Source organism: Aphis gossypii, chromosome 1, assembly GCF_020184175.1.
Source record: "Aphis gossypii isolate Hap1 chromosome 1, ASM2018417v2, whole genome shotgun sequence".
Classification (NCBI taxonomy): domain Eukaryota; kingdom Metazoa; phylum Arthropoda; class Insecta; order Hemiptera; family Aphididae; genus Aphis; species Aphis gossypii.
Genome location: NC_065530.1, coordinates 40,690,063 through 40,716,436, shown reverse-complemented (window position 1 = coordinate 40,716,436; position 26,374 = coordinate 40,690,063). Strand labels below are relative to the sequence as shown.

At 29.8% G+C, this 26,374-nt stretch overlaps 5 protein-coding genes across 5 annotated transcripts; 1 reads left to right on the top strand and 4 right to left on the bottom strand.

Moving 5' to 3' along the window:
- Positions 1-990: 990 nt before the first annotated feature.
- On the bottom strand, positions 991-9,844 carry LOC126554312 (dynein axonemal heavy chain 1-like). The gene is given in 15 exon segments (XM_050209395.1): positions 991-1,173; positions 2,586-2,718; positions 3,172-3,541; positions 3,669-3,797; positions 3,886-4,093; positions 4,195-4,542; positions 4,668-5,037; positions 5,103-5,362; positions 5,853-5,893; positions 5,896-6,067; positions 6,150-6,323; positions 6,390-6,604; positions 7,139-7,298; positions 8,457-8,604; positions 9,079-9,844. Coding segments are annotated over 15 exon segments (3,315 nt in total). The 5' UTR covers positions 9,576-9,844; the 3' UTR covers positions 991-1,083.
- Positions 9,845-11,542: 1,698 nt separating this feature from the next.
- Positions 11,543-12,970, bottom strand: LOC114120556 (uncharacterized). The gene has a single exon (XM_027982493.2). The coding sequence runs from the start codon at positions 12,526-12,528 to the stop codon at positions 11,566-11,568; it is 963 nt and encodes a 320-aa protein (XP_027838294.1). The 5' UTR covers positions 12,529-12,970; the 3' UTR covers positions 11,543-11,565.
- Positions 12,971-15,258: 2,288 nt separating this feature from the next.
- On the bottom strand, positions 15,259-19,296 carry LOC114126329 (uncharacterized). The gene has a single exon (XM_027990244.2). The coding sequence runs from the start codon at positions 19,294-19,296 to the stop codon at positions 15,259-15,261; it is 4,038 nt and encodes a 1,345-aa protein (XP_027846045.2).
- A 915-nt stretch (positions 19,297-20,211) lies between these two features.
- Positions 20,212-20,973, top strand: LOC126551211 (E3 SUMO-protein ligase KIAA1586-like). The gene has a single exon (XM_050204055.1). It carries the CDS (start codon positions 20,212-20,214, stop codon positions 20,971-20,973), a length of 762 nt encoding a protein of 253 aa, XP_050060012.1.
- Positions 20,974-21,459: 486 nt separating this feature from the next.
- LOC126551189 (uncharacterized) lies at positions 21,460-22,521 on the bottom strand. Its single transcript, XM_050204019.1, has one exon. The coding sequence runs from the start codon at positions 22,519-22,521 to the stop codon at positions 21,460-21,462; it is 1,062 nt and encodes a 353-aa protein (XP_050059976.1).
- Positions 22,522-26,374: the final 3,853 nt, after the last annotated feature.

Here is a 26,374-nt window from a genome sequence, read left to right as displayed (position 1 = left end):
AGATGGTTATTGTAAGCTTATTAAAACGAATGATACTAGAAAGCCATGAGATACCAGCTATTCATCCATATGTACTCGCGAACTTGACATTTTTAGAAAAACCTTATTTAACATCAATAGGGCTAATTGAACCCCAAATTGCTGATTTACAAGCTACTATTGAAAATAGCATTCGCTTAGCTATTATTCCAATAAAAGCGTACTGCAAAGAATATAATATTCACTCACATTTATATAATATAAATGTCGAGTCATATGTAAAGTTAGTATAAATAAATTTAATATTATCTTAAACAACCGAATATAACGTATTGTTATATTTTATAGGAAATTCTTTGAAGGTAATCCATCACTAAACAGAATAAAAGAAGAAATATCAATGCAAATAAAAATGAAGTTAAACCTAGAGAAGACATTTCCTGAAAATATCATTATTGGGTTATTTTTCATAAACGTTGAATCCTTGAAACATTTATTGATAACTAAACGGATTGAATTAGCAGAATTAATTATGAAAACACATGCGAGTTTAACAACCGAGAAAATAGAAATATGCTGCGCAGAATACAATAGGATGTATCTGAAGCTTATTGAAGTTCCGACTACAGTAGAACAAGTGTTTGAAATAAGAGAATGGATAAATGACTTGCCAAATTTAATTAGTGATCAAACTGAAATCTTAAAACGATTATTAAAGGTAACATAACATTAAATTTATGGCTTATATAAAAAAAAAATATATATTAAACTACCAATAAAATAACACCATTATAATTTATAGATAGGTACCACAATCATTATTAGTCAGCTTATTATTTATAGGAAATGGATATGTTGGATCCATTTTTGTGGATATTAGAAGATGAACAATTAAAATTAAAATATAGCTCTTTAATTTGGCCTTATAAGATTAGCTTAAAAGTAAAAGAGTCTTTAGAAAATATAGCAATTTATATTGAAAAATTTGAGAAAATTCAAATTGAAGATGAATTATTATTACAAGAGAATGTAGAATACTTAAGTGATATTATTTTAAAGTTGATGAGTGAAGAATTAAATAAAAATAATTTATTAGAATAAATATTATTCAAGTGCTTTTTGAACTTTCATAAGTTGAATGTTTCCATTGATTAATTGGTCCAATAATTGCTTATCTGGACAAGTCTTCATAACCTAGTTATTAATATTATTATTATTATTATTATTATTATTATACAATATTTTGTATTAATAAATTTGAATTATTTAAATTTAAAAGACCGGGGAAGTTTATCTGTTTTAGAATAAGATTCGAATGTATGAGTAAATCAGTGTAATAGGTGTGTTAAATTGGTATGATAAATAATTGTCCATTGAATTTGAAAAACAATGATATTTTAAGGAAATTTTATAATTGATATATATGTATATTTATAGACTATAAGTAATTTATTTTCCTATTTATATGACCTGAAACATAATATGTTAATCTATAGTTTTCGTCAAAAAAAATATTATTTTAGGATTATATACCTATTTATTTATTAACGTTATTTTTATGTTATTTATAGGCATTTGAAATATTCGTTTTTGTTTAGTTTTTTTTTTTTATAAACATATTTTTTTGGCTGAGTCAAAATACTAGAAAATTTAATATTAAGTTTGTCATGACTCATGAGATAGTTTTATAGTGATTCAAAAATTATAAGAATATATAATTTCAATTTTTTTTTATTACCTAGCATTTGAAGTTCAAATAATGACAAAATTCGTCAAAATCATGAATATTTGCAATTATTCATAAAAAAATGTTTGTATTTGTATAAGTAGCTAATAGTTGAACATTTAATACAAGATTTCCCATAAGTTTGGCTTACTGCAATGATTACAAAAAACTTAAGTTTTGGTGTATTCAGGCCATTAAAACATAAACCACCTTTTTCGCCAACCACTGGAAATTATATCCTAGGCTGACAAATTATCTCCTTTCAGAATCGTTTTTCGTGTACAAATATACAATGAACATTGGATTCAAATTTAATACATCCATTATAGTAACCTACTTTACAGCAGAACATTACTCACTTGACCACTCTCTTTTTTTTATTACTATAATAGCTTAATAAACATTATACAATAAATCTACAGCTGGAATAACTGAAAAAAGCATAAAAATAAATTGGTTTATTTGGAATCAGAATGACATGGAACGAATTTATGAACAAAAATTAAATTTCTATCTCATATGCATAAAAAAGAAGCATAATATACTTTAAAATCCGAGTCTTATATACATATCACTATATAGGTAGTTACGTTTATTATACTCAAAAATCAGTATTGCGATACAAGATATTAGATACTTCATATTTCATACAATATTATATTGAAAGACTTAGTTATATTTGAGGTAGATGTGTATCTAAAATATTTGTATAGATGATACTGCCCAACACTGGTTTAAATACCTCTAAAACGCCCATAAAAAAATAATTTGGATTTGTTATTTGTATTGTTATTGTATAAATATAGGTAGTGAATGCTTACTCACTGCGTTATACTTACATAGTGAGAGGATCAAAAACTTTAATTATTCATAAACTCACCCAAGGTTTATTTAAAGTGATTTTCATTATTCGTTTCCATATTCGTTCAACTAAACTTAACTTTTTATTTTCCACATGTAATTGTTCTTTAATGTCTGGATTGTCAAATATTGGTTTTAAATACAACCATGTCCTAATAATTATATCAAAATGTATTTGTTGTAAAAAAATATAAACAATTTTAAGCAATCTGAAACAACTAAGTAATGTATACTTAAGTAGATACTACTAGATGTCTAGAATTCTAAATAGTTATTAGTTATAAGGTACCAAGTTTTGATCGTAGGTACACTATTACTATATTTCTGCAGTGACAACATGACAATGATGAATGAGCATTATTTTAAAATCAAATTTAAACATTATCTACATAAATATTCAATATTGATAAAACTAACATGGATAATTTTAAACACATTCTTATAATTACAATTATAACAAAAAATTGTTCAAGTTTTTTTTTTTTATTCATAATTACTTAATAATCAACTTTAATCTAATTTATCTGTATGACTAAATGGCTATATGCTGTAAGTATAATTTAGACAGGTACTAAAAAAATGAATCTTTAAATCTAGTATTTTACTTTTGAAATTCGTTCCATTCATTAATAACATCTTTTGAAAGTCTTAAATCTTCTTCCCATTTAGTTAATGGTTCTTCAAATATTCCTTTAAACGAACTCGAAGATAGCTGTCGAGTAAGCAAAATATGATCATCAAGCATTTGAAATTCTGTATCTGTTATTGTTGAAATATAAATATCTTGATCATTATAAGGCAACAATTGGAACTTTACACCGGTCCATTCATCCATCATTTTATTTAAAGCTATTTCAATTATATATTCTTTTGAAGCATTGTCTGATAATTGTTTTATCTCTTCTACATGGTCATTAATACCCAATGCCAAACATTTTTTAAAAGTTAGTGTTGGTGATAATATAATTCTTATTCCTGAAACAATTTGTATTACTTGATTTAATATTTTAAACGTACAAGTATAAGATAGGTATTTGACATAGGTATAAGTATTAAAATATAGGTAGTATTAATACTATGATAATAATTAATAATTGTTCACCGGTTATATCAGCAAATATATCCCAATGCCTTTGCTTCATCCCTTGAGTTAGAATATAATTCAATAAATGTACCATTGGCACATATTCTTCAATTTGTGTTTTTATTTCATTAGCTACACTTAAAGTACCTGTATTCATTAAATAATTATATATATACATAACTATTTACAACAGTTTATAATTAAAAAATCATCAAAGTTAATTTATTGTTATTACCAGGTACTTCAGCGAATTGCTCCACACATTTTGTGACAATATTTAATAAATTGTTTAACATAGGTTCTATAGTAGATTTTTTTATGTTTATTAATGGATTTTGCATCCAAGCACTTTGTAATTTAAAAAACTCTGAAGCACTTTGCCATAATATTTTATATGGTTCAAATTCGTCAATTAAATGCTCAACGTTTTCAAAGGGTGTTACCTAATTATAGACATTTTGTGTAAATTACTTATTATTATAAGTATAGATAACTTTTGATAAATTATAATAAAACAAAATTTGTTGTATTTAATTGTACTAACCGTATGACCAAAAAGTTTTTGTCTTTGGTTTAAAGTTTGACTAGTTGATTGTAGGTCTTTAATTAGTTTCCAATTTTTATTTACTTCTACTGCAATCTCATTTACTTTTGACAAATTATTTTCAATAGTTAACTTTAAAATAATATCACTTAAGTATTCTACATTCTCTTGTAATAATAATTTATCTTCAATTTGAATTTTCTCAAATTTTTCAATATAAATTGCTATATTTTCTAAAGACTCTTTTACTTTTAAGCTAATCTTATAAGGCCAAATTAAAGAGCTATATTTTAATTTTAATTGTTCATCTTCTAATATCCACAAAAATTGATCCAACATATCCATTTCCTATAAATAATAAGCTGACTAATAATGATTGTGGTACCTATCTATAAATTATAATGGTGTTATTTTATTGGTAGTTTAATATATTTTTTTTTTTTATATAAGCCATAAATTTAATGTTATATTACCTTTAATAATCGTTTTAAGATTTCAGTTTGATCACTAATTAAATTTGGCAAGTCATTTATCCATTCTCTTATTTCAAACACTTGTTCTACTGTAGTCGGAACTTCAATAAGCTTCAGATACATCCTATTGTATTCTGCGCAGCATATTTCTATTTTCTCAGTTGTTAAACTCGCATGTGTTTTCATAATTAATTCTGCTAATTCAATCCGTTTCCTTATCAATAAATGTTTCAAGGATTCAACGTTTATGAAAAATAACCCAATAATGATATTTTCAGGAAGTGTCTTCTCTAGGTTTAACTTCATTTTTATTTGCATTGATATTTCTTCTTTTATTTTGTTTAGTGATGGATTACCTTCAAAGAATTTCCTATAAAATATAACAATACGTTATATTCGGTTGTTTAAGATAATATTAAATTTATTTATACTAACTTTACATATGACTCGACATTTATATTATATAAATGTGAGTGAATATTATATTCTTTGCAGTACGCTTTTATTGGAATAATAGCTAAGCGAATGCTATTTTCAATAGTAGCTTGTAAATCAGCAATTTGGGGTTCAATTAGCCCTATTGATGTTAAATAAGGTTTTTCTAAAAATGTCAAGTTCGCGAGTACATATGGATGAATAGCTGGTATCTCATGGCTTTCTAGTATCATTCGTTTTAATAAGCTTACAATAACCATCTATGAAATTCATAAACACATTGTATTATGTTCTGCTATTATAACATACACACTCAAATACTCCATATTGTATTTTTTACTTGTTTTATATAAGTTGATATTAATATATTCTTATAATAACAAATAGTTACCTATGTTAATACCTATTTATTTTGAACGTATAATGAAATATATATATATATTATATATATACACCTAGGTACCTATATAACGTTACTGTTGGTATTGTTATGTATATATATATAAATACTAACTGTATATTTTACTGTATATTTTTCCATTGTCCTAAAAATATTATAAAATACTAAGGTATATAGTATTACAGTAGGTATACTTAATATTTTAGAACTATTAATATTGTCTTGTTTGTTAAAAAAAAAAGAATTCATACCTAAGTAAATAATAATAAAAATAATAATAAATAATGTAAGCTTTTTTTAAAATTTAAATTAATTTGTTTACAGTAGGTATACCTATACGAACAACATACCTCAAATTTATCTGGATTAATTGAGTAAAATGCTCCATTTTATTCATACTGAGCGTTATAGAAAACAATGGAGGTGCGCATTCTTCAAATGGTGATTTATTTAAATTATTACCCCAAGTAAAATCATCATTAATACCTTTCATTGAAATAATAGGTTGCTCGATCAGTCTTGTATAAGCTTTTGCCGAATTTAACACTATTAGTCTTAGACGTTCCTGTATAAAAATATAATTATACAGTGGGTATTAAAAAGTTAAGTAGGTTAATAACCTACTACAAAAATATATAATTTCATACTTCCATCATACGCGTAATAAGCGTCATTAATCTTCGTAACTTGTTGATTGATGATTCATAATTTTTAATTTTACATGTTGAAATGTCAAACCAACCTGTTTTTATATTTACTAAAACTGCATAACATTTGTAAGCAATTTCCTTTATCCACGAGTTCTTAAGCAAACTAAAAGTCTAAATACATGTCTTATATTAAATATTTTATGAAAACAATTAGTAATCATGAAAAAAAGAAATTACTTCAAAAATATTTTTTAACTGTGCTGTTTCAAATTCATCTAGCGTTAAATAAATTTTAAAATCAGTTAATAATAATTGAATGTTTTTGATTAACGTAATCTCTACGTTCGCTTCGCATAGAGATGTATAAACTTCAGGTAATTCTAATAAATTTCTTTTATTTAATTCTTCACGCATTTTTATAAATAATTGTTTATCCATTGAAGTAGATTGTGCTGTTAAATATTATAAAATAATAAATACATAACCATATTTTTATTAAATCTATTTTATTTATTACGGACCTATAAGACCAATTACAAAAAAAAATGTAGCATTACATTTTCAAAACGTATAACCAAGTGACAACAAACTTAATAAAATTAGAAGATTAGAATATATCAACGAATAATAAAAAATATTAACAATTTTTTTTTAAGAAAAATAACAAAAAAATATATATTTATAAAAGAAATTAAATAACAACAATAAGATTTATCACAAAAATCAAAATCAGTATTGACGTTTATAAAAGTTAAGTATGTAACATTGTAACTGAATAATGAGTTATACGAAATAATTATTAGTATTTAGTAGGTGTTATTATGAGCATTAACTTTAAAATTTATAAACTAAATAAATAAGAATCATTTATTTTATTATTTAATAATTAAAATATATACCTATATATATATATAATATATATATATGTATGTATAAATGATAATTATATAATAATATAATTTGAATAATATTATTAGAATATATACCGTCTATAGCATAATCCGTACCGGGCTTTCTTATGAACTGTTCAAAATCGAAATTTGGTATTTTCAGAGTATTATGGTGATCTTTAGATACAGATTTTAATAATTCTAGCCTAAAAGATAGGCATGATTCTTGATAAATATTATTAATTTGTTCGACCATCTGTACAGATATATAATTGAGAAAATAAAAATAAAAATATTAAAAAAAAACAATAGATGTATAAGCAGAATAAAAAGCTTAACATAGTACGTTGTATACAATTTTAATAGGTAGGTACATGGAAGAAAAGTTTAAAATTGTGTGATTTTTTTTATTTTTATTTAAATAAATTATATAAATTTTTATACTTTCTGGCCTTTTAAGATATTTTGAAATAGGCACTTTTATATTTTAATTTTTTTTTCTTCCTTTGGGTATACTTGGTCATATTTTATGAGTATTTCAATATAATACAAAAAATTGGATTAATTTTCATCTTTATTGAATATAAATTATTCACGTATTCAAATTGTTTTTTAATCAAAAATGTATTTTTATAGACATTGTGCAGTTTATATTTGAATGAAATTACATATTTAAACGATAAATAACGATGTTTATTATTTCATTATATTACTTTTATGTAGGTATGTTATGAATTTTAATATACGCAATGAAATATTCAAGATATGTTGATTATTTTTAAAATATTAATAATTTTATTTATTTTTATCATAATAACTCAATATTAATAATATAATAATTTTATGTTTTCTGCAAAAATTAAATCTAAAAATCATTTTTCATGTACAATGATGTTGCAATGTTAAAATGAAACTAATTAACACGGATCAGTTGATTTTTCGTAGGTTTGATTATATAATTTTTTAACGAATTTTATAAAGGAAAATATTTGAGGAATTATTAAAATCAACACTTATTTATTAAATATAAATTTTATACGTTTATAAACGCTTTGAAACCTTTTCTATATGTTGCTAACAAATTCGGAGTAGTAATTAGTTATATTCATTGTTATATATAATAATATTAGGTGAAAATGTAAAATGTATTTTTTTAACTTTCCCTAAATTGGTATCGCGTTTAATCGAATAAATGATTCAGGTGCGGGATCATACTATTGCTGTGTTAATATGTGTATCATAATCATAGGTATACTAAATTATTTAACCAATTAACTATTAAGTTAAATCGTATTTCAGAAAAAGCGTTACCAACTTTTTGAAACTTTACGAGTCCAAAGCCCCAAATGATAATTAATAGACTGTCGTAATAACTAATGATACCTATTTGTATATTTATTATTATAATCCTTACGATATTAATTTTATCTGTATTCATGTTTTTGATTTTTTGATTCTTAAGTAATAGATGCAATATTCTTTTAATCGTATCATGTGGTAATGATTCTGAAATGGACTTTGAACGTTTATCAAGTAGAACATTATTAATATACATGGACCACCTGTAAAAAATCAATATTATCACAACATTGTATCGTATTTACTACTAGAAATAATTATTTCCATATTATATAGTGCAAAAGTGTTCATAAAAAGTGATAAATGTCAGATTGGTATTTTCGTGCCTAATTAAGATTTGTCTATAGTTTAGTGATTGTATTTTTAAAACTTAAAATCTTTTTTTTTATAAATAGGTAGAAATAATTATCTATCATTGCTTAGGTAGGTATAAGAATTGTTAATGTCGTAAAATGTTCTATTAATTAAAGGTTGAGTTAAGTTTACAAAATCTTTTATTATTGTTTAACTATTTATCTGTAAACATTATTATTATTGGATGATTTTATCTTTATTCAATATTCATATTTATTAAATATATAATATTATACACTCTCATGATTTTTTACAGTGGGCACCTTTAAATTTTAATCACATAAAACAGACGAATGAATGATAATATAATTGAAGTATCTTACTTATAAATATTTTCACAATATTCTCGCCTTAAAATCGCATACTTGATTCTCTTAACAAATTCTCTAGGATCTTCTCCTTTAAAGTGTATTTGTAATCTAGGTATTTCAGAATATACTTTGGTTGAATCGTTAATTGATACAACAACTGAATACATTTTCAATGTTGAGTTATAATCAATTACATTTGCATTCGTCCAATTGTAGTTTTTAGAAAATTCTTTATTTGAATCAGTAGGTAAGTATACAATTGCAGGTACTGGTAAATTAACTCCATTTTTATCTTTTTTTACCCATTCATCAGCGTTTCGACTATCGAATTCGGTATCATCGTAATACCATAATGGTGTAAAATGTTCATCATCTTTTGATGTTATATCAGAATCCACGGATATAGGTATTAACTCATTATCTCCAATTTTATATTCTGTTAATAGTTGAGGAATTGAAAATGTTGCATATAACTTTTTCAATCGTTCAAGATTAACGACCCTCAACATAATGCCAAAAAGTATTTTATACTTGATTGTGAGTATATGAATTATCTGCTTTACTGCTCAGTTTTCGATGGCAGGAATTATTGGTTAGGTCAGTTGAATATAATCTTCTTAATTTAATTTAATTTTTTTAATTCTTTTTTTTTTTATTTAATTCTTTAAATAATAGTAAAACCTAAATCAAATTTGGTTTAGTTTTAGTTTTTGAGTTTAACGAGGAAAAATAAAATATAAAACAAAACATTTATTTTATACTGCTAATAATATGTTTATTATTTTATTAGAAGTACAGTATTGTGTACCTATGGTAACTAGCTAGTATGTACATCTTATACAGTTATCGTAGTACAGTACACGCAGTGTCTGTGTAGTATACACCACATTATAAATAATGATTTTAATAAAATATTATTTTCTAGTCAACATTTAATAATATTTAGTATCGTATATTTTTTTATTTTTAATGTCCGAAACGCTAAATACATTTTAAAATATCGGTACAATTACAATACATACATATTGCATTATGTAGCCACTAGCCGTCTAGCCCTCTAGGTAAAACATTTGACATGTAGCCCATGTAGGTATATCCACATAAAAATAAGAAAGAAAAATTATACCTTAACTCCCTTAAATAAAGATCATAAAAATGAACTTTTCTATTTGCATTAGAAATCTTCTATACAGAGCAAAGTAAATTTTCTTTCCCCAGTTAAATTAATAAATATACACTATACACATAGGTATTCTATAATATGTACTAAGTAGTTTTATGACCTCTAAATAAGATATAATTAAAACTTAACAACTAAATAGTAAATACAAAAACCTATGGTGTATTAATTATATATTTATGGTTTATTAAAATATAACAAATATAGTTAACTACTCAACTGGCGATATAACGAAGCTTGATTAAACGAACATTTTGATTTAACGAAGGAAACTGTCGTTCTCTTAAAAATATGTTAATATGTATACGATTACGTATACATCGTACATTCGATAGGTTAAAACCTAACTTTATTTTTCAGTATTGAAATTTTTTTTACCGTGAATTGACTGTAGTAATTTTAAGTATACAAATTATAGTAGTATAAATTAAATAAATACTTACAGAATAATGCTAGAAATATTTGTATTATTAATGATAATACTGTTTTAATTTGCTTTTATAGATATAACAATTAAATGAAAAAATACACAAAATTAAAAATAAAGAATTTTTGAATTTAATTAAGTCGTATAGTTTATCATGATTTACAATTTTTTAAATCAGATTATAAATATTTACAATTTTATGATATACTTAATAGAAATGAAATAAGTCTTAAAGTAGATACTTGGGATTTAAAAAGAGTAAAGATAATTATAGAGTATTAGACGAATGGCGTCAATAAATACGATTTTTGCAGTAGATAAAAAACATTAATAGTTTTTAATTAATGTATATTTTCATCCCATAAGTCACCATTCAACAAATTTATCTAAGTTATCCTGTAAATATAGTATAAAAAAACACAATTGTTTTTGGTATCAATTTTGAGACAAATTTAAATATCATCAATAACTAATAAGGAATTGATTTAAGTTTAGTAAAAAAGTAAAAATATTTAAATAAGTATTTGTTAATTTTCTACATAATAAGTATGTATTTATAATATTTAAATTTAAAATATAATTGAAACATAAAATAGGTATGCAACAGAGAATACAATTTATAATAATAATACAAAAATAACCATTATTATTCACTACCATCCAAAATGTTTAATTGTTTTACACACTTTTATTTTTCATTGGCTCAATAGTTAGATGATTCTCGTCCGTAAAACGAATAATATGTACAACAATGTTGAAAAATTAATTTAAAAATAAGTAAATAATTGTAGGATATCATGTTTGTATTAATATTTTTTTTTTATCAATTTATTATGAAAAAGTTTCAAAAATATACTAGTATAGAATTATTATTAAAAAAAAAAAAATTAATTTATAGATCAAAAAGTCTTTGTATCCTTATAATTGCTTCATCGTCTTGAGATAAATCGATGTTGAAATGAAATGACAGTTCAATGTTTTTTCTTTTCCATAAACAGCGGTGATCAGGCGCAAACTTAAACTTACAGTCCAACCGCCCATCTCCCGGTCCTTCGGCGCACCTCATAGTCGCAGAAGGACAGCCATTAGACAACGCGTACCGCAAACACTGCTTATTCTGCGAGAACATGATACCGCAGAACGTGAGTTCATTCCACCGACAACCATTTTGATGTGCATACATCAAACATTCAGGGAATCCGCCCGCTGCGGAAGCGCAGCACGTCCACTCGTCCCACGGACACCCGTTTTGGTGGGCGTATTTGAGACACTCGAGTTGTCCACGATACGCAGCAATTATGCAGGTCCAACTATTCCATGGAACTCCGTGCTCGTGTAGATACTGTAAACAATCCAGGTGTCCGTGCTTCGCTGCCTCGGCGCAAATCAAAAATTCCCGCGGACAATTGTTTTCAATTGCATAACGGAGACAATTTAAACGACCGAACACGGCAGCGGACGTGGTAGTCGATTCATCCCAAGGGCAACCATTGTCGTGCGCGTAAGTAAGGCAGTCCAGGCTTCCGGCCGCGGCCGCGGATGCGGTCGTCGATGCACCCCAAGGGCAACCGAGATCGCGGGCGAACATTACACAACTAACGTGTCCGTTTAACGCAGCTACCTCACATGTTTTTTCAAAGTCGAAATCACTGGCGATGGCCTGCACTTTGTTGTACATCATGTCGTAATCGTCGAATGGGTCGAAATTCTCGTTGTTCGAGTTCAGTTTGATGAGTTCAAATAGCTGAGTACAACAAGATTTCATATCCACGTGAAGAACTTCTATCGAGCCACAAAAATCGAGCTGGGCCTTCTTACACGCGTTGTAAGATGATTTTAATGAATTGGGGTCCATCCTGTCGCCGTTTATATTGTCGTGTCTCAATAACTTTGTACGTCCTGTAAATAAGTAATTACAGTTGAAACAATTGAATTATTTTCAAATGTTAGCCACATGAGTCATTTAGGAAATTGTTTTTATGTAATAATTAGTAACTAGCATTGATTTAGAATAGAAATGATATCACTTATACGGATAAAGTTCTTATTGTTTTAAAATCAATTATTTTCGTGTTTTTCAAACTTGAATGGGTAGTAATTTTTTTGTAGTTCTAATATCGAAAAAATTAAAACGATATTTCACAACCAAAGTTTTCCTTTTTATGTGGTGAAAATTTTGTTTCTTAATTATGAATGTAGTTTTCTCAGTTTTTTTGCACACAAAAAAGTTTTCACTATGTGTCTTACATATTTTAGAAGATTGAGACAACACATGCTGGTGTAGCGTCCTCTCAACGTCGTACTGTATCTAACCAGAAATTAAAAAGTGATTTATTTTATTTCACCAGTTTTACATTAGCGCTTCCTAGCGCATGACGGTTACGCTACCGGTGAGCGTTTTCGTAAAAACCAGGGGTTCTAAATATTTTGGTTGCTTGTGGAGCTGCGTGATCTTTTTTTCGAAATGATGCATTCTTCGTACCCCTAGTAAAAAATGGCTACCGGGAGTGTGGCCGTCAAGCTTCTAGTTTCGCTGGCCGCACTATAGTGGCTGCATCATATGAATGGTCACCAAATATTAAAATAGAATTGTCTATTTGTTAAGTCAATATAATCAATGGTAACTAGTAAACTAGTTTAACTAAAAATATAAAATCAATAAACAAGCTATTTATTTACATTATTTTCATCACGTATTTTACTAAATAATCCAATATTATATGATCAAAATCGATAAATGAGTGCAGATCACAATATTATTGTAAGCAATAGTACTCAATGGTGTATATAGGAATTAATTTCGGGAGGGGGTCCTCCCTATATACGACACTATGATAGTACCTAACACATCAAAAATCAAATGGAGGGACAATGATCATTACAATGGATTGTATTATAACTGTTATTAAATACCATTAACGATATGCTGTAAAAACTACTTATGATCTTAGATCACATACAATGAATGGAGTCATGTCCTATCTTGTAAATAATTTGAAACACATAATATTATAACGACGATTTCGTATCGTGATGTGCGATCTGCGAATGCGACGAGTATACATGTGCTTCAAAAACCTAACCTAACATAGCTCCATCCATTGTATTTGATCTAAGTTTATGATGATCTCAATAGTAACAATACACTATTTCTCTCTCAAAAACATGATAGTGCTGTATTTGTTAGATAATTTTGTTTTGTTTTATTGGTTTTAACTATCTACATTTTAATTACTTTTGTTATTTTTTACAATTAATTTTTTATTTTCAGTGTCAGACAAAATTGCTTATTGTATGTTACCAGATAAAAATATTGAATAGTAACTACTTACATACACCGTGATTATCTGTGTAATTATTTATATACCTATATACTCTGTTCAATAAAAGAATACCCCTATTCTACGCATCACCTTGTGATATCCTGCCATAGTCAAAAACCCGTTTCGATGGTAGGGTGTGGAGTGGTAATAAGCAGAAGGACCTATTTTCATCGTACAAAGTATATATAAACGCTTAAGTTACCTAACTTTAATCTTTAGTTAAGAAATATTCTAAATGCTCGATTTATTCAAGAATACTTACTTTAAATAATTGAGGTTTGTTTCGAAGAATTCTTCATCCAGACGGCTTAGTAATCTTGCTTCGTTACAAACACACGGTAGACGCGTGTGAACGATTTCGATATTGAAATGTTTAATGGATGGAATTAAAAACTAAAATATGCAATGTACAGCGTAAATAATTATAGTTTCATCTTCAACGTCACTGAACACTTACTGAACAACAATGTTGATGTAGCTTGAATTATAAAAATTATAGTAGGAACAAGATGCTGGAATACCGCCTGGAAATAAAATGGTACTTTTAGGTCAGAGGACTGAGCTACTGAGAATTGACTAGGTAGTGGGTAGCTGTAGGACGCCACCTTTACGCTGAAAACTACAGTGTGGTCAAAACCGAGACAGATTAGAATTTTACAATAAATATTTTTTGAGTAAACGAGCACTGGTCTCATAAAGAAACTTAGGTAATATGAGTACAATTGCTCCTTCGTTATAGTTGCATACAAAGGTCACGGGCAATATTGGTCGCCAACCAATTTTTTTTCCCATACAATACATTTTATTGAATTCCTTTTTCTTTGTAGATTTCTTACTGATATAGTATCTACACCATATCATCAGTAGAGCCGAATTCTTAAATAGAATCTGTTAGCTGGTTAATATATTCAACGCCTTTAATCTTAGTGGACTGTAAATTTTTTCCTTTATTTTACACGATAAGTATATATTTGACTCGTCACAGTGCTCAAGTCCGACTAACGACAGTGCAGTTGGGAGACACCGGTCGAGCGACAATTACCATTAATAATAACAACAATAATACGTTGATAACAACAATATAGGTACTCATTAAAACGTTAACATAAATAATAAAATATAATGAGTATACGAGACAAGCCGCCCGCCTTGAAATAACATTTCAAATAATAATTCAAATTATATAATCAACATATAAACTAATCTTAATTACACCTAATAGACATATTATACAAACTAAATAAACAAAAGGTAAATATTTTTTACAAATTACAATTACCCACAAATGGTAATGGACATAATTGCCTGACGGCTCGACGAAATGTTCCATTCGCCGTTTTCACATCAGCCACGCGTATGACACCGTCTTGCCCTGGTATGACATTGATAATCCGACCTAAACGCCATTTCATTGGTGGAAGGTTTTCCTCGCGCATGATAACGATGGAATCTTCCTTCAGCTTTACACCCCTTTCGCTTGCCCACTTTGACCGTTCCTGAAGCTGAGACAGGTACTCTTTACTCCACCGTCTCCATAGAATATCCGAATATTGTGACACGCATCGCCAACGAGATAGATAACTTGTTGGTACGTTCGTTTCATCAACTTCTGGTATGGCGGAGAGAGAGTCACCGATGAGAAAATGCCCGGGAGTTAAATGTGACATATCACTAGGATCGGAGGACATAAGGGTTAAAGGACGACTATTTAGACACGCCTCTGCTCGGGTTATAATAGTTAGCAACTCTTCGTAAGTAAAGTACGACTCACCCAAGACTTTAGATAATAAGGATTTCATAGATTTTACACCTGCTTCCCATAGACCCCCGAAGTGAGGTGAAGGTATGAATTTCCAATCAATGCCTAAATCTGATAACGTATCCATAGTCCTTTTTTTATTTTCGTCACTATGAAATAATTGGTACCATTCCTTTAATTTCCGGTTTGCCCCGACGAAATTCGTTGCATTATCTGAGTAGATTACAATGCTTTTTCCACGACGGTCAAAAAATCTATTTAATGCGCGGATAAAGGCGTCGGTGCTCAGGTCACTGACGAGCTCGAGATGTATAGCTCGCGTGGCTAAACAAATAAAAACGCTTACATAAGACTTCACTTTCGGGGCATTTCTTCGGATACTAGTTTTAACCATAAACGGCCCGGCGAAGTCTACGCCACATCTTAGAAACGCGCGGCCTGGAGATACTCGATGTTTAGGTAGATCACCCATTATCGGTTGCATTATAATAGGTTTCTGTTTGAAACAAACCACGCATTTGTTTACTATATTTCGTGCTAAATTTCGGCCGTTAATTGGCCAGTAGCACATGCGTAACGACGATAATATAGCTTGTGGACCTCCGTGCATTAGTGTTACGTGCTCGTTACATAACAACAATTTCGTGAAATTACTATTTGATGGTAACACTATAGGGTTACGCTGGAAAATCGAAATTGATGCTGCATGTTTTAAGCGTCCACCCACGCATATTATATTATTTTTATCTAAGAACGGTCGCAGACGAAATAACTTACTCTTACTGGATACTGCTTCTCCGTTAAGCATAGATTTTATCTCATTGGCAAACTCATCCCTTTGAACAACTTTAATTAATGACGTTTTTGCTAGTTTTATTTCGTCAGCACTTAAATTACCGATTCGTCGGCACCGATCGCCTGTTTTGTTTATTTTACGTGAGCAATTAGTTTTAAATCGTAAACAATATGCCACGACTCTTAACAATTTACCAAAAGACGAATAACGATTTATGATATTTATATCACTTGCCGTAGTGCATAGAGCGCTTATCGCGTTTGTTTTTGTTTCTGCACTCTCCTCGTTACAATCTAATGAGCGGTTCATCGTATCAGGCCAATCGTTTTCGTGTCGTGACAACCAACTCGGCCCGTTCCACCAGACTGATAAACTCGCTAATTGGGTGGGACAACAACCGCGTGAAATCACGTCCGCCGGATTATCGACACCGCTAATGTGAAACCAGTTTAAGGGAGACGTGATCTCTTGAATTTGACCAACTCTGTGTGCGACGAAGGTTTTCCATTTTTTCGACGTTGACGTGATCCAACACCACGTAACGCTGGAATCGGTCCAATAATATGTTCTACTGATTGACAATCTCAACCTTGGTACGATCTTATTTGCTACCTTTGCTAGCAATAGAGCGGCACACAATTCTAATCGTGGTAGCGATAATATTTTTAGTGGTGCTACCTTTGACTTTGCGCCAATTAATCGTACCGTATGTTTGTTATTCATGTCCGTACAACGTAAATACAAACAACATCCATATGCCTTAATACTTGCATCCGCGAAACCGTGTATTTGTATAGAGTGTATTTTATCGTTTATCGTAATTTGACGCGGAATTTTAATTGCATTTAGATGCGATAATTCGGATTTGTATTTATACCACTCACTGCTTATCTTTTCTGAAACCGGTTCTGACCAAGATAAACCCTCTGTCCATAACTCTTGCATGATTAATTTTGCACATACTATTACCGGACCAATTAAGCCGAGTGGGTCGTATATACGGGCAATATCGGACAATATATTGCGTTTAGTAAGAGGCGTTACTACCGAAGTTTCGTTAATTTTATATTTAAGTTCGTCGGTGTGAGAGTCCCAATATAGACCAAGTATTCTAGTTAACTCGTTACTTGTCTCTTGAAAATCCACTAAGCCGTCATTGTTGCCGAAACTATCTCGAATTATATCAGAATCGTTAGACGCCCATTTACCTAGCTCTAATTTAGCTGTAGACATTAATTTGATAAGTGCATTGCGTATCTCGATTGCGTCTTTCTTTGTAGCTGCACCGCTGATAAAATCGTCCATATAAAAATCCCGTGCAATTAATGGTGCAACTGTTGGATATTGACCTTGTCCGATTTCAGATAATCTTTGTAAACAAGCTGTCGCGAGATACGAAGCAGGTACTGTCCCATAGGTGACAGTGTTTAATCGATATATCTTTATAGGGTCATTAACGTTCTCTCTCCACAATATACGTTGATAATCACGATGTTTCTCACAGACCTGTATCTGTCGGTACATTTTTTTTATATCGGCAGTTACCACAAAATTGTGAGTGCGAAATCTGGCTAATATGTGAATTAATTCCTCTTGTATTGACGGTCCCTTTTGCAGTACGTCGTTTAAACTAACCCCACTTTCTGTTTTTGTGGAGGCATCAAATACTACGCGTAATTTTGTTGTGAGACTGTTTTCATTTTGTACGCAATGGTGAGCTAGATAGCACATACGACCGGGCACTTCGATTTCTTCGTTGTCCATATTCTGTGTCATATGGTTTAATTTTTCATATTCGGTCATAAACTTTACGTAATCCCCTTTCAGCGAGGGATTTTTTATAAATCGCCTTTCTATTGCGAATAATCTTCTTTTTGCGATGTCGTAGGACTTGCCTAATTTTGAGACGTTTCCGCGGAACGGCAGATGTACCACAAATCGACCGCTCTCGCTACGACTAACATTTTGCTTGAAATGTTGTTCACAAGTTTGTTCTTCCCTCGTGTAAGGTTTGCTTTGGCCGTAATCCTCGATGCGCCAAAACTGTTGTATTACATTTTCTAAAGACTCATATTTGTTTTCATGAATATTTTCGTGACTGTTTGATGAATAACAGGAAATCGTGTTTTTTATGTTTGTGTCGTTTGATGTTAAACCAGAAATAATATATCCAAATTTAGACTCTCGATATACAGGGCCATTTGAATCCGGTTTATACTGCTGCGCACCCACAATGTCATAAAAATGACGTGCTCCAATTAATATGTCAATTTTTTGCGGAACGTTATATGACGGATCCGCCAGTGTAATCCTTTCGAGTTTCACTTTACCTTTGGACACTCTTCGCGCGGGTAAATCTCCCGTGATTTTTGGAACAATTAATAATTGCGTGTTTATTTCATAATCACTCACACGCGATTTGATTCTTAACGATACCGTGGCAGTCACGTTCTGTTTTGAATTCCCGATGCCGTAAACAATATGATTGGTCTTATGTTTATTTAATCTTAAAATGTTTACCAACTCCGAACAAATAAAGTGATTTGTCGACCCCGAGTCGAGCAATGCCCGGGCGTAAGTTCTTTCGCCGTTTAGGCCGAATACTTCTACTACCGCGGTACCTAGCAACACGTTATCGGTCTCATTAGCGACATGTGTTGTCGTTGACGTCGTCGCCGTCTGTTCACCTTTATCTGTGTTTGAAACTGGTTCGTTGATATTATGTTTTTGGTTTAAATGTAACATCGTATTATGTGGTTTATTACATTTAAAACAATATTTACCAAAACATTTACTACCGCTGTGTTTGCGTAAACAAATTTTGCAAAGCTCTAGTTGGACTACCTTGTCAATACGATCACGTGTCGATAAAGCAGTAAATACTGGACATTTGTAAATAGTGTGCGGCTGATTACACGCTTGGTGTAGTGGAGGGTATACGCGGGTATACGGCGTATACCCACTTCTCTGATTTTCCGTAAGTGCGTATACCTATAGAATAACACATGATACGCGGGTATACGCATATTGGAATGCATTTATTCAGTTATTCTACAAACAGTGCAAATTACGAAAGTATAAGACTGTAATTGGATATTAATATTATCAGATTATCTATTGCACAGCGTATGATTACCCATGGCTAAATAATACCCAATACTTAGCCATGGATATACTGACCATAGAGTTATTTATAAATATTGTGGGAAAACGTATTATATGTACCTAACTGATAAGACGCTACAAAACACCAGCAACGCCCGGCTTCGTCTACCAATAATAATACAATTAATAAATAATAATGTGTATAACCACCATAATCGTCATTCGTCATTGTAGGAACTGCTGTCTGTTGTTTTTCTAACTTATATTAACATATTTTAAGCATTTAATAATTGTAATAAACGTTAAACATGGAACCAGAGAAAAATAAGCGTGGAAGTAAAACTTTTATTCTTAAAGGTAGGACGAGTTCTTGATGTTCGTTGGGTAGCCAGTAGCTTCAGAGCAGTAGAAATTGTATGGAAAACATATCCAGCGTTATACAACCACTTACAAAATTCTTCATATGATAACCTAAGAGATCAAAAATCTAGATCTAAATATCTTGGATTAAGTAAGCGGTTAGGAAGTCCAGAATTTGTCTTAGACTTGGCACTAATGTGTGACGTACTTAAAGAATTGTCATATTTATCTCGTGAATTACAAAGTCATTCAATTACATTGTCGCGTGCTGATGAATCAATTAAAAGAACAATCAGAGTGATTGATTCTTTTAAAACCAAAAATGGAGATTTCATGTTAGAAGCTTTAACTGCACAAAAAACTATGATATTCAAAACCATAGTTTTATCTAGTAATAAAAAAGTATGCTATTTAAACCATAAACAATTTTTGACAAGTTTATGTACTAACCTTAACTCACGTTTACTTGAAACAAATGAAGAGGAATCTTGTATTTTAAATGATATGCAAATTTTAAATGAACATACATGGCCTTGTACAGTTGAAAATATAAGATTTGGCGAAGATGAAATAAAGAGATTGACGAATAGATTTCTATTAAATACAGATAATGCAATTCAAGGCTTTCGAAAATATATTAACAATAAAATTATCAATGACGAGTTAAAAGAATTGGACATTTTAATAAAAACATTTCCAGTTTCAACGGCTGAATGTGAAAGGGGATTTAGCCAAATGAATTTAATATGTTCAGATCTCAGGTCTAGATTATCCGTTACTAACATTTCTAGTCTAATGTTTATAAATATTAATGGACCACCAGTTGCAATATGGAATCCAACAAATTATGTAAAAAGTTGGCTGATCAAACATAGATCTACACATGATAACAGATCTCGAAAAGTTGCACAGATAAAATTAAATGAAGAAAAGGCTAGTCTATGGAAAATTTTATAATTTATTTTTTTGTTTATAATTAGATTTATGAAATATAAATATTATAATTTATATTGTATTTATACATAAAATTATTTATATATTTTATTTTGTATTTTAATATTTTCATATAATTCTGTTTCTTATTTTTATTAATTAATAATATAATATATATGTGTATAATTTAAACTTAAAAATCCTATTTGATTAAAACTTAATATTACTTGAATACTTACTATCTGTGTGTCATTAACTCAATATAGCCCATGTAGGTAATCATAAAAAAGAAAAAATTAAAATATTTAATAATATATAATATATATATTGTAGACTGTAAAGTCTTAATTGCAGCAGGGTAGTAATATAGTGTACCTATGTAATATTATGATAAATATAAAACAAAATCAATGTAGCATAAAGGTAACGGGGGGGGGGTGTGGGGGGCGAAGCCCCCCCACGTTTATATTTCAATCACATTTAAGCGTATACTCACTAAAAATATTACGACTACATCACTGTACACGCATAACATACCGCCGTAGCTGTCGATGTAAATGCCGTTGAACTTGTTGCGGATTTGTATTTATTATTTTTACTAAACCTTGTAAGACCTTTTTCCTTTGCTGCAGACTCTGTATTTATATATTTCGACGATTCAATGGATTCGGATATTTGGAACCGCTCCTCTATGAACTGGATTAATTCCGTAACAGACGGTATTTTGTCCTTGACCGATTTAATCTCCCACTCTTTCAACGTCCCGTTGTTTAATTTTGAACACAGTATATGCAACAACAGCGGGCCCCACTCTTGCGGCTTCTGTCCAAGCGTTTCTAGAGCTTTCATATTGCTGACGAGATCGTCAGAAAATTGACGTAATTTTGTCGAGTTGCTCTCGTTTATTGAAGGCAAATCTACAATATTTTTTACGTGCGTCTGTATCAAAATTTTTTTGTTGTCGTATCGATTGATCAGACTTTTCCAAGCCGTATCATAATTTGTTGCGGTAGTTTCCAAATATTTTATACAACTTGCTGCGTCATTAGACAGAGATGACCTTAAATAGAAAAATTTTTCTATGGCTGTCAAGTCCTCGTTAGTATGTATTACCGACGTATAAATATCTTTAAATGACATCCATTCGTCATATTTTCCTGAAAAAACGGGAATATTCAATGGAGCCAATCTGACTATTGATTTAGTACTGGTTTTTTGTGTTTTTTCTTCGCTGCTATGACCCCAATCGATTAAATTTTTTGTTTCGACCTTTGAACTTTCCTGTTTTGACGCTCTTATACATATCTCGGCTTCTGACATGATCTTGAAGTACAAGTTTTCAAATTCTATTCGGTAGGGATAATGTTCACTTGTATTTCGACTTTCTTCATCGTTGTCTTCTATTGCCGATTGTACCTTTTCAAATTCGTACCAGTTCTCTTCTATTTTTGCTTTACGAATCTCGATCTGTACGACTTCTCGTCCTTCTGATTGTATATAAGTTGAGAATCTAGTTATCGCTGCCCTTAATTGGCCTCTTCGCGCTATCAATGCTGGTATGTTTTCAACCATATTTAATGCTCTTGTATATAGATGTAGTTGCCAACCATTCAATGTGTCGCCCTATTTAAACTATTGCATAATGGAATATCCAATAATTATGTAATCTATATGACTGTTGCTACAAGTTGTACTTTGTACCTATCTGCTATGGACGGACTCTGTTAGTTTTGATTATTTTAAATAACTAATTTTACTAACTACGAATTGCTAACTCTACCTAACCCTTGAATACGTGTCTATTTGTAGTTTAAGGGATAAGGGACCTATGATAATTTTTTATACAATAGGAATGACTCTCTTACCTTGATTTTTCTTCGTTAGTTCATCCCACGATGTGAACTTTCAATACGAACTTCCTTTTGAATTTCACTGACGCGTTAACCCGATTGAAATCAACAAGAGATAATACACGACACTCTTGCGATCCGGCCGATGGACCAAATGTTAGCTGGTTAATATATTCAACGCCTTTAATCTTAGTGGACTGTAAATTTTTTCCTTTATTTTACACGATAAGTATATATTTGACTCGTCACAGTGCTCAAGTCCGACTAACGACAGTGCAGTTGGGAGACACCGGTCGAGCGACAATTACCATTAATAATAACAACAATAATACGTTGATAACAACAATATAGGTACTCATTAAAACGTTAACATAAATAATAAAATATAATGAGTATACGAGACAGAATCTTTTAAAATATACCATGATCTACATTTTTTGATGGTATATTTTACATTAATGGTTATAAGATATAGTATAACCTATATATCTTTTACCTTAATAAATATTTCCCTTGATAAATATTATTCCTCTTATTGCAGAATCCAACCTGATGAGTTTGAGATTTTGACTGTAATACAGTATACTAGCTGAAGATGCCAAATAACTCTTAGGATCTCACTGTATATCCACGTTTTTTACACATTTACACGTTTTTCACCTCCTTTTTTTAAAGAAGACTGGTTAACTTCATTTATTTACTTCTATTATTGCACATTATAGAATATTTTGTAATTATTTTTTTCCATGCCACATGCTTAAATACACTTATTGCACTAAAAAGAGATGCTTATGATAAATATAATTTTTTGGGTTGGCGGGGGGTTATAGGCAAAATTTTAAAACATTTCATCCCCATAGTCGGACACCGTCATCGAGCGTTGTTGCTGGACAGGTAAATTGCGTCGTGTGCGAATTGTACCTGCGGCAATGGTGAGATATTTGTAGCAACCCGATGGTCGTAGGTCTGGGAAGGCGCCAAATCGCAGGTAGGTACAGTTGGTGGACCGACCGCCGATTACGCAATAATATACGTGCATAAACACTGCGCAAAAGCAGTGCTGACGGGTAATATCCTTGACGAGGTGGCCGCCAGGAACGGGGGGACCTGGATCGGTGGTGACCGTCGATCGCCATCGCGGTCCAGTCTCGGGTGGTGAACAGCGCGCCAATACGTCATAAATGCGATCGCTCATTCGCCCACCGTCGGCTGTCTACTGCACCGCTCTGTCGTCATCACTAATCGTCGTTTTACACCCTCTACATTAATAATAATAATATTATAATATCTTGTCCCATCGTGGTCGGTAGTGTACAGTGTTAATCGTATCTACAGATAAATGGAAATTATTCCATTTGCACAGTTATATAATATATTTAAGATAAAAATTACCATTACGAATGTATGAAAATATATCTTTAATGAATTTATCCTGATAATTTAATTTATATTCATCGGGAAGGTTATATATAGGTAGAAAATTGAGTACCTAATACCTAACTATATGGGAATGTTCGGTAGAATGTTATTACTTAATTCCTAATAGCTGCAGTAAATGGAGTTTTCGGGATAAATTGATATCATCGTGCAAAGATAATACCTATCTAATACATAATTATGTCTGTTATTTATTTTTAATGTTATATGAATGTGTCTTGAGTACACAATATTGCTTATAATTTGAGTTTGCGGTGATCATTAAATATAAGTAAAGATAGAAAAATACATTATTATATACATTACCTTTACTTATATCATATAATTAGTATGATTTTGACTTAGACTCATGGGCACCTCTAGGTAACATCTTAGATGGGGTCAAAATAAAAAAAATTTCAAATGTAAAATAATAAAGATAATAATAATATTATTTTATATTTATTGAGCTACAAATTCATAATATTTTTTTTGTCCAGGGGGGGGGGAAAGTGCTCTATCTTGCCACCCCCAATGGACGCCTATACTTAGACCAGATTTAAACGTCTATCAGATTTCATGCAACTCTAATTTTTAACATTCCCTTATTATAATGTTTGTACGATTTGTGTCTGTGAACTATAATAATAAGTACATTCCACACACATTTTTAACATTTAAAAAGTACAAAATGTCTATAAGTTTTTTTTGTAAAGTATTTAAAAACGATAATGATGATGTATTGTGTATTATCGTTTTTCATAATACATTAGTGGTAGTTAAAAGATCGTCTTAGCCATTAATATAATGTTAAGATGTAGGTACATATTATTTTGTATTTCGATCAAAATTATTATTTTATTCTTTAATATTTTTAAATGTATCGGCTATAAGGAATGCATTCGTACAGTAGATACACAATAATATATACAAAATTACAAATACACTATATACAATATAATATATTGAATATATTATGCTGCACGTTTTATACCACGAAATAAATTTAATTTATCGTTTGGTCATATCTTGTCAAATTTTCAATTTAGAGTATAGGTAGATATATATATAATTTAGGGATCGAGCACAAATGCATGTGCATATAATTTGATAAAGCCAACTTTTGAAATCCAATTATTTTTATCCCGATACAATTACCACCTCTAGTCTCTCCAAAATAAGCTCAGTTTACTTAATATGAATAAATACGACAAATATTACAATATATCGTGCACGCGTGTTATAACTAAGGTTGGGATTTCGATGCAGTTTGCATTGTTTTATAGAGTTTAGGTACTGTGCATTGTTCGTATTGTCACAAATTTATTTTATGTACAATTAATGGAAATAAGAAAATTTAATTGGCATTTTTTGGAATTTTTAAATTTTTAAACCATTTTAGAGTTTTAAAGCATATATTAAATTATTGGGAACAAAATATAAATTTAAAATTTTATTTTAAGATGTATACACACCTACATGATTAAAAAATATTAAATCATTTATGAAAATAATTTTTCTAGGTTAAGCGAAGTAGGTGCAGCCGTACAGGTCAATGAAATTTGACTTTTCTGACCATCTTATTGTATAATGTATTTTTTTTTAATAAATTTAAAGTCATTTTTATAAAAGCTTTTTAAAATTTTTCGAGTCATTATGCATTTTTAAAAAATTTTTAGGGTATAAAATCCCAGTCTTAATTAAAACATAGATACTATGATAATAAATATATTACAACTTCGACAAGAGTCATTTATCACTAATATACAATTATTTAGGTAGGTATTTATATGGTTGTTGATTGCAACCCAAAATGACCTTTTTATAAGTTATGAATATTTACAATACCTACGTGTTGAACAATTGCGCCCGCTCCACTTTTTATATGAGAAAATGCAACACAATTGAGCTCTACTAATTAGCATGATTGAGCCCCTTTTACCTGCATAAACACCACAATTGTGTACGAGCCTATAAGATAATAAAATATTTAAAAAATATGAATAAATAAAAAAATTATATAATATATTTCCCAACTTACAATTGTTTAATACACTAGGTATTTAAAAATACAGTCAGATTTGATTAACTCGAAGTCGAACTTAAAAGTTCAAGTTAACCAAGTTCAACTGTATTAATACACATGGAATTATAAACTT

What these genes read in the sequence shown, in the direction of transcription:
- LOC114120556 (XM_027982493.2), bottom strand. Translation starts at nt 12,528, where the DNA reads ATGGACCCCAATTCATTAAAATCATCTTACAACGCGTGTAAGAAGGCC.
- LOC114126329 (XM_027990244.2), bottom strand. Translation starts at nt 19,296, where the DNA reads ATGTTACATTTAAACCAAAAACATAATATCAACGAACCAGTTTCAAAC.
- LOC126551189 (XM_050204019.1), bottom strand. Translation starts at nt 22,521, where the DNA reads ATGGTTGAAAACATACCAGCATTGATAGCGCGAAGAGGCCAATTAAGG.
- LOC126551211 (XM_050204055.1), top strand. Translation starts at nt 20,212, where the DNA reads ATGTGTGACGTACTTAAAGAATTGTCATATTTATCTCGTGAATTACAA.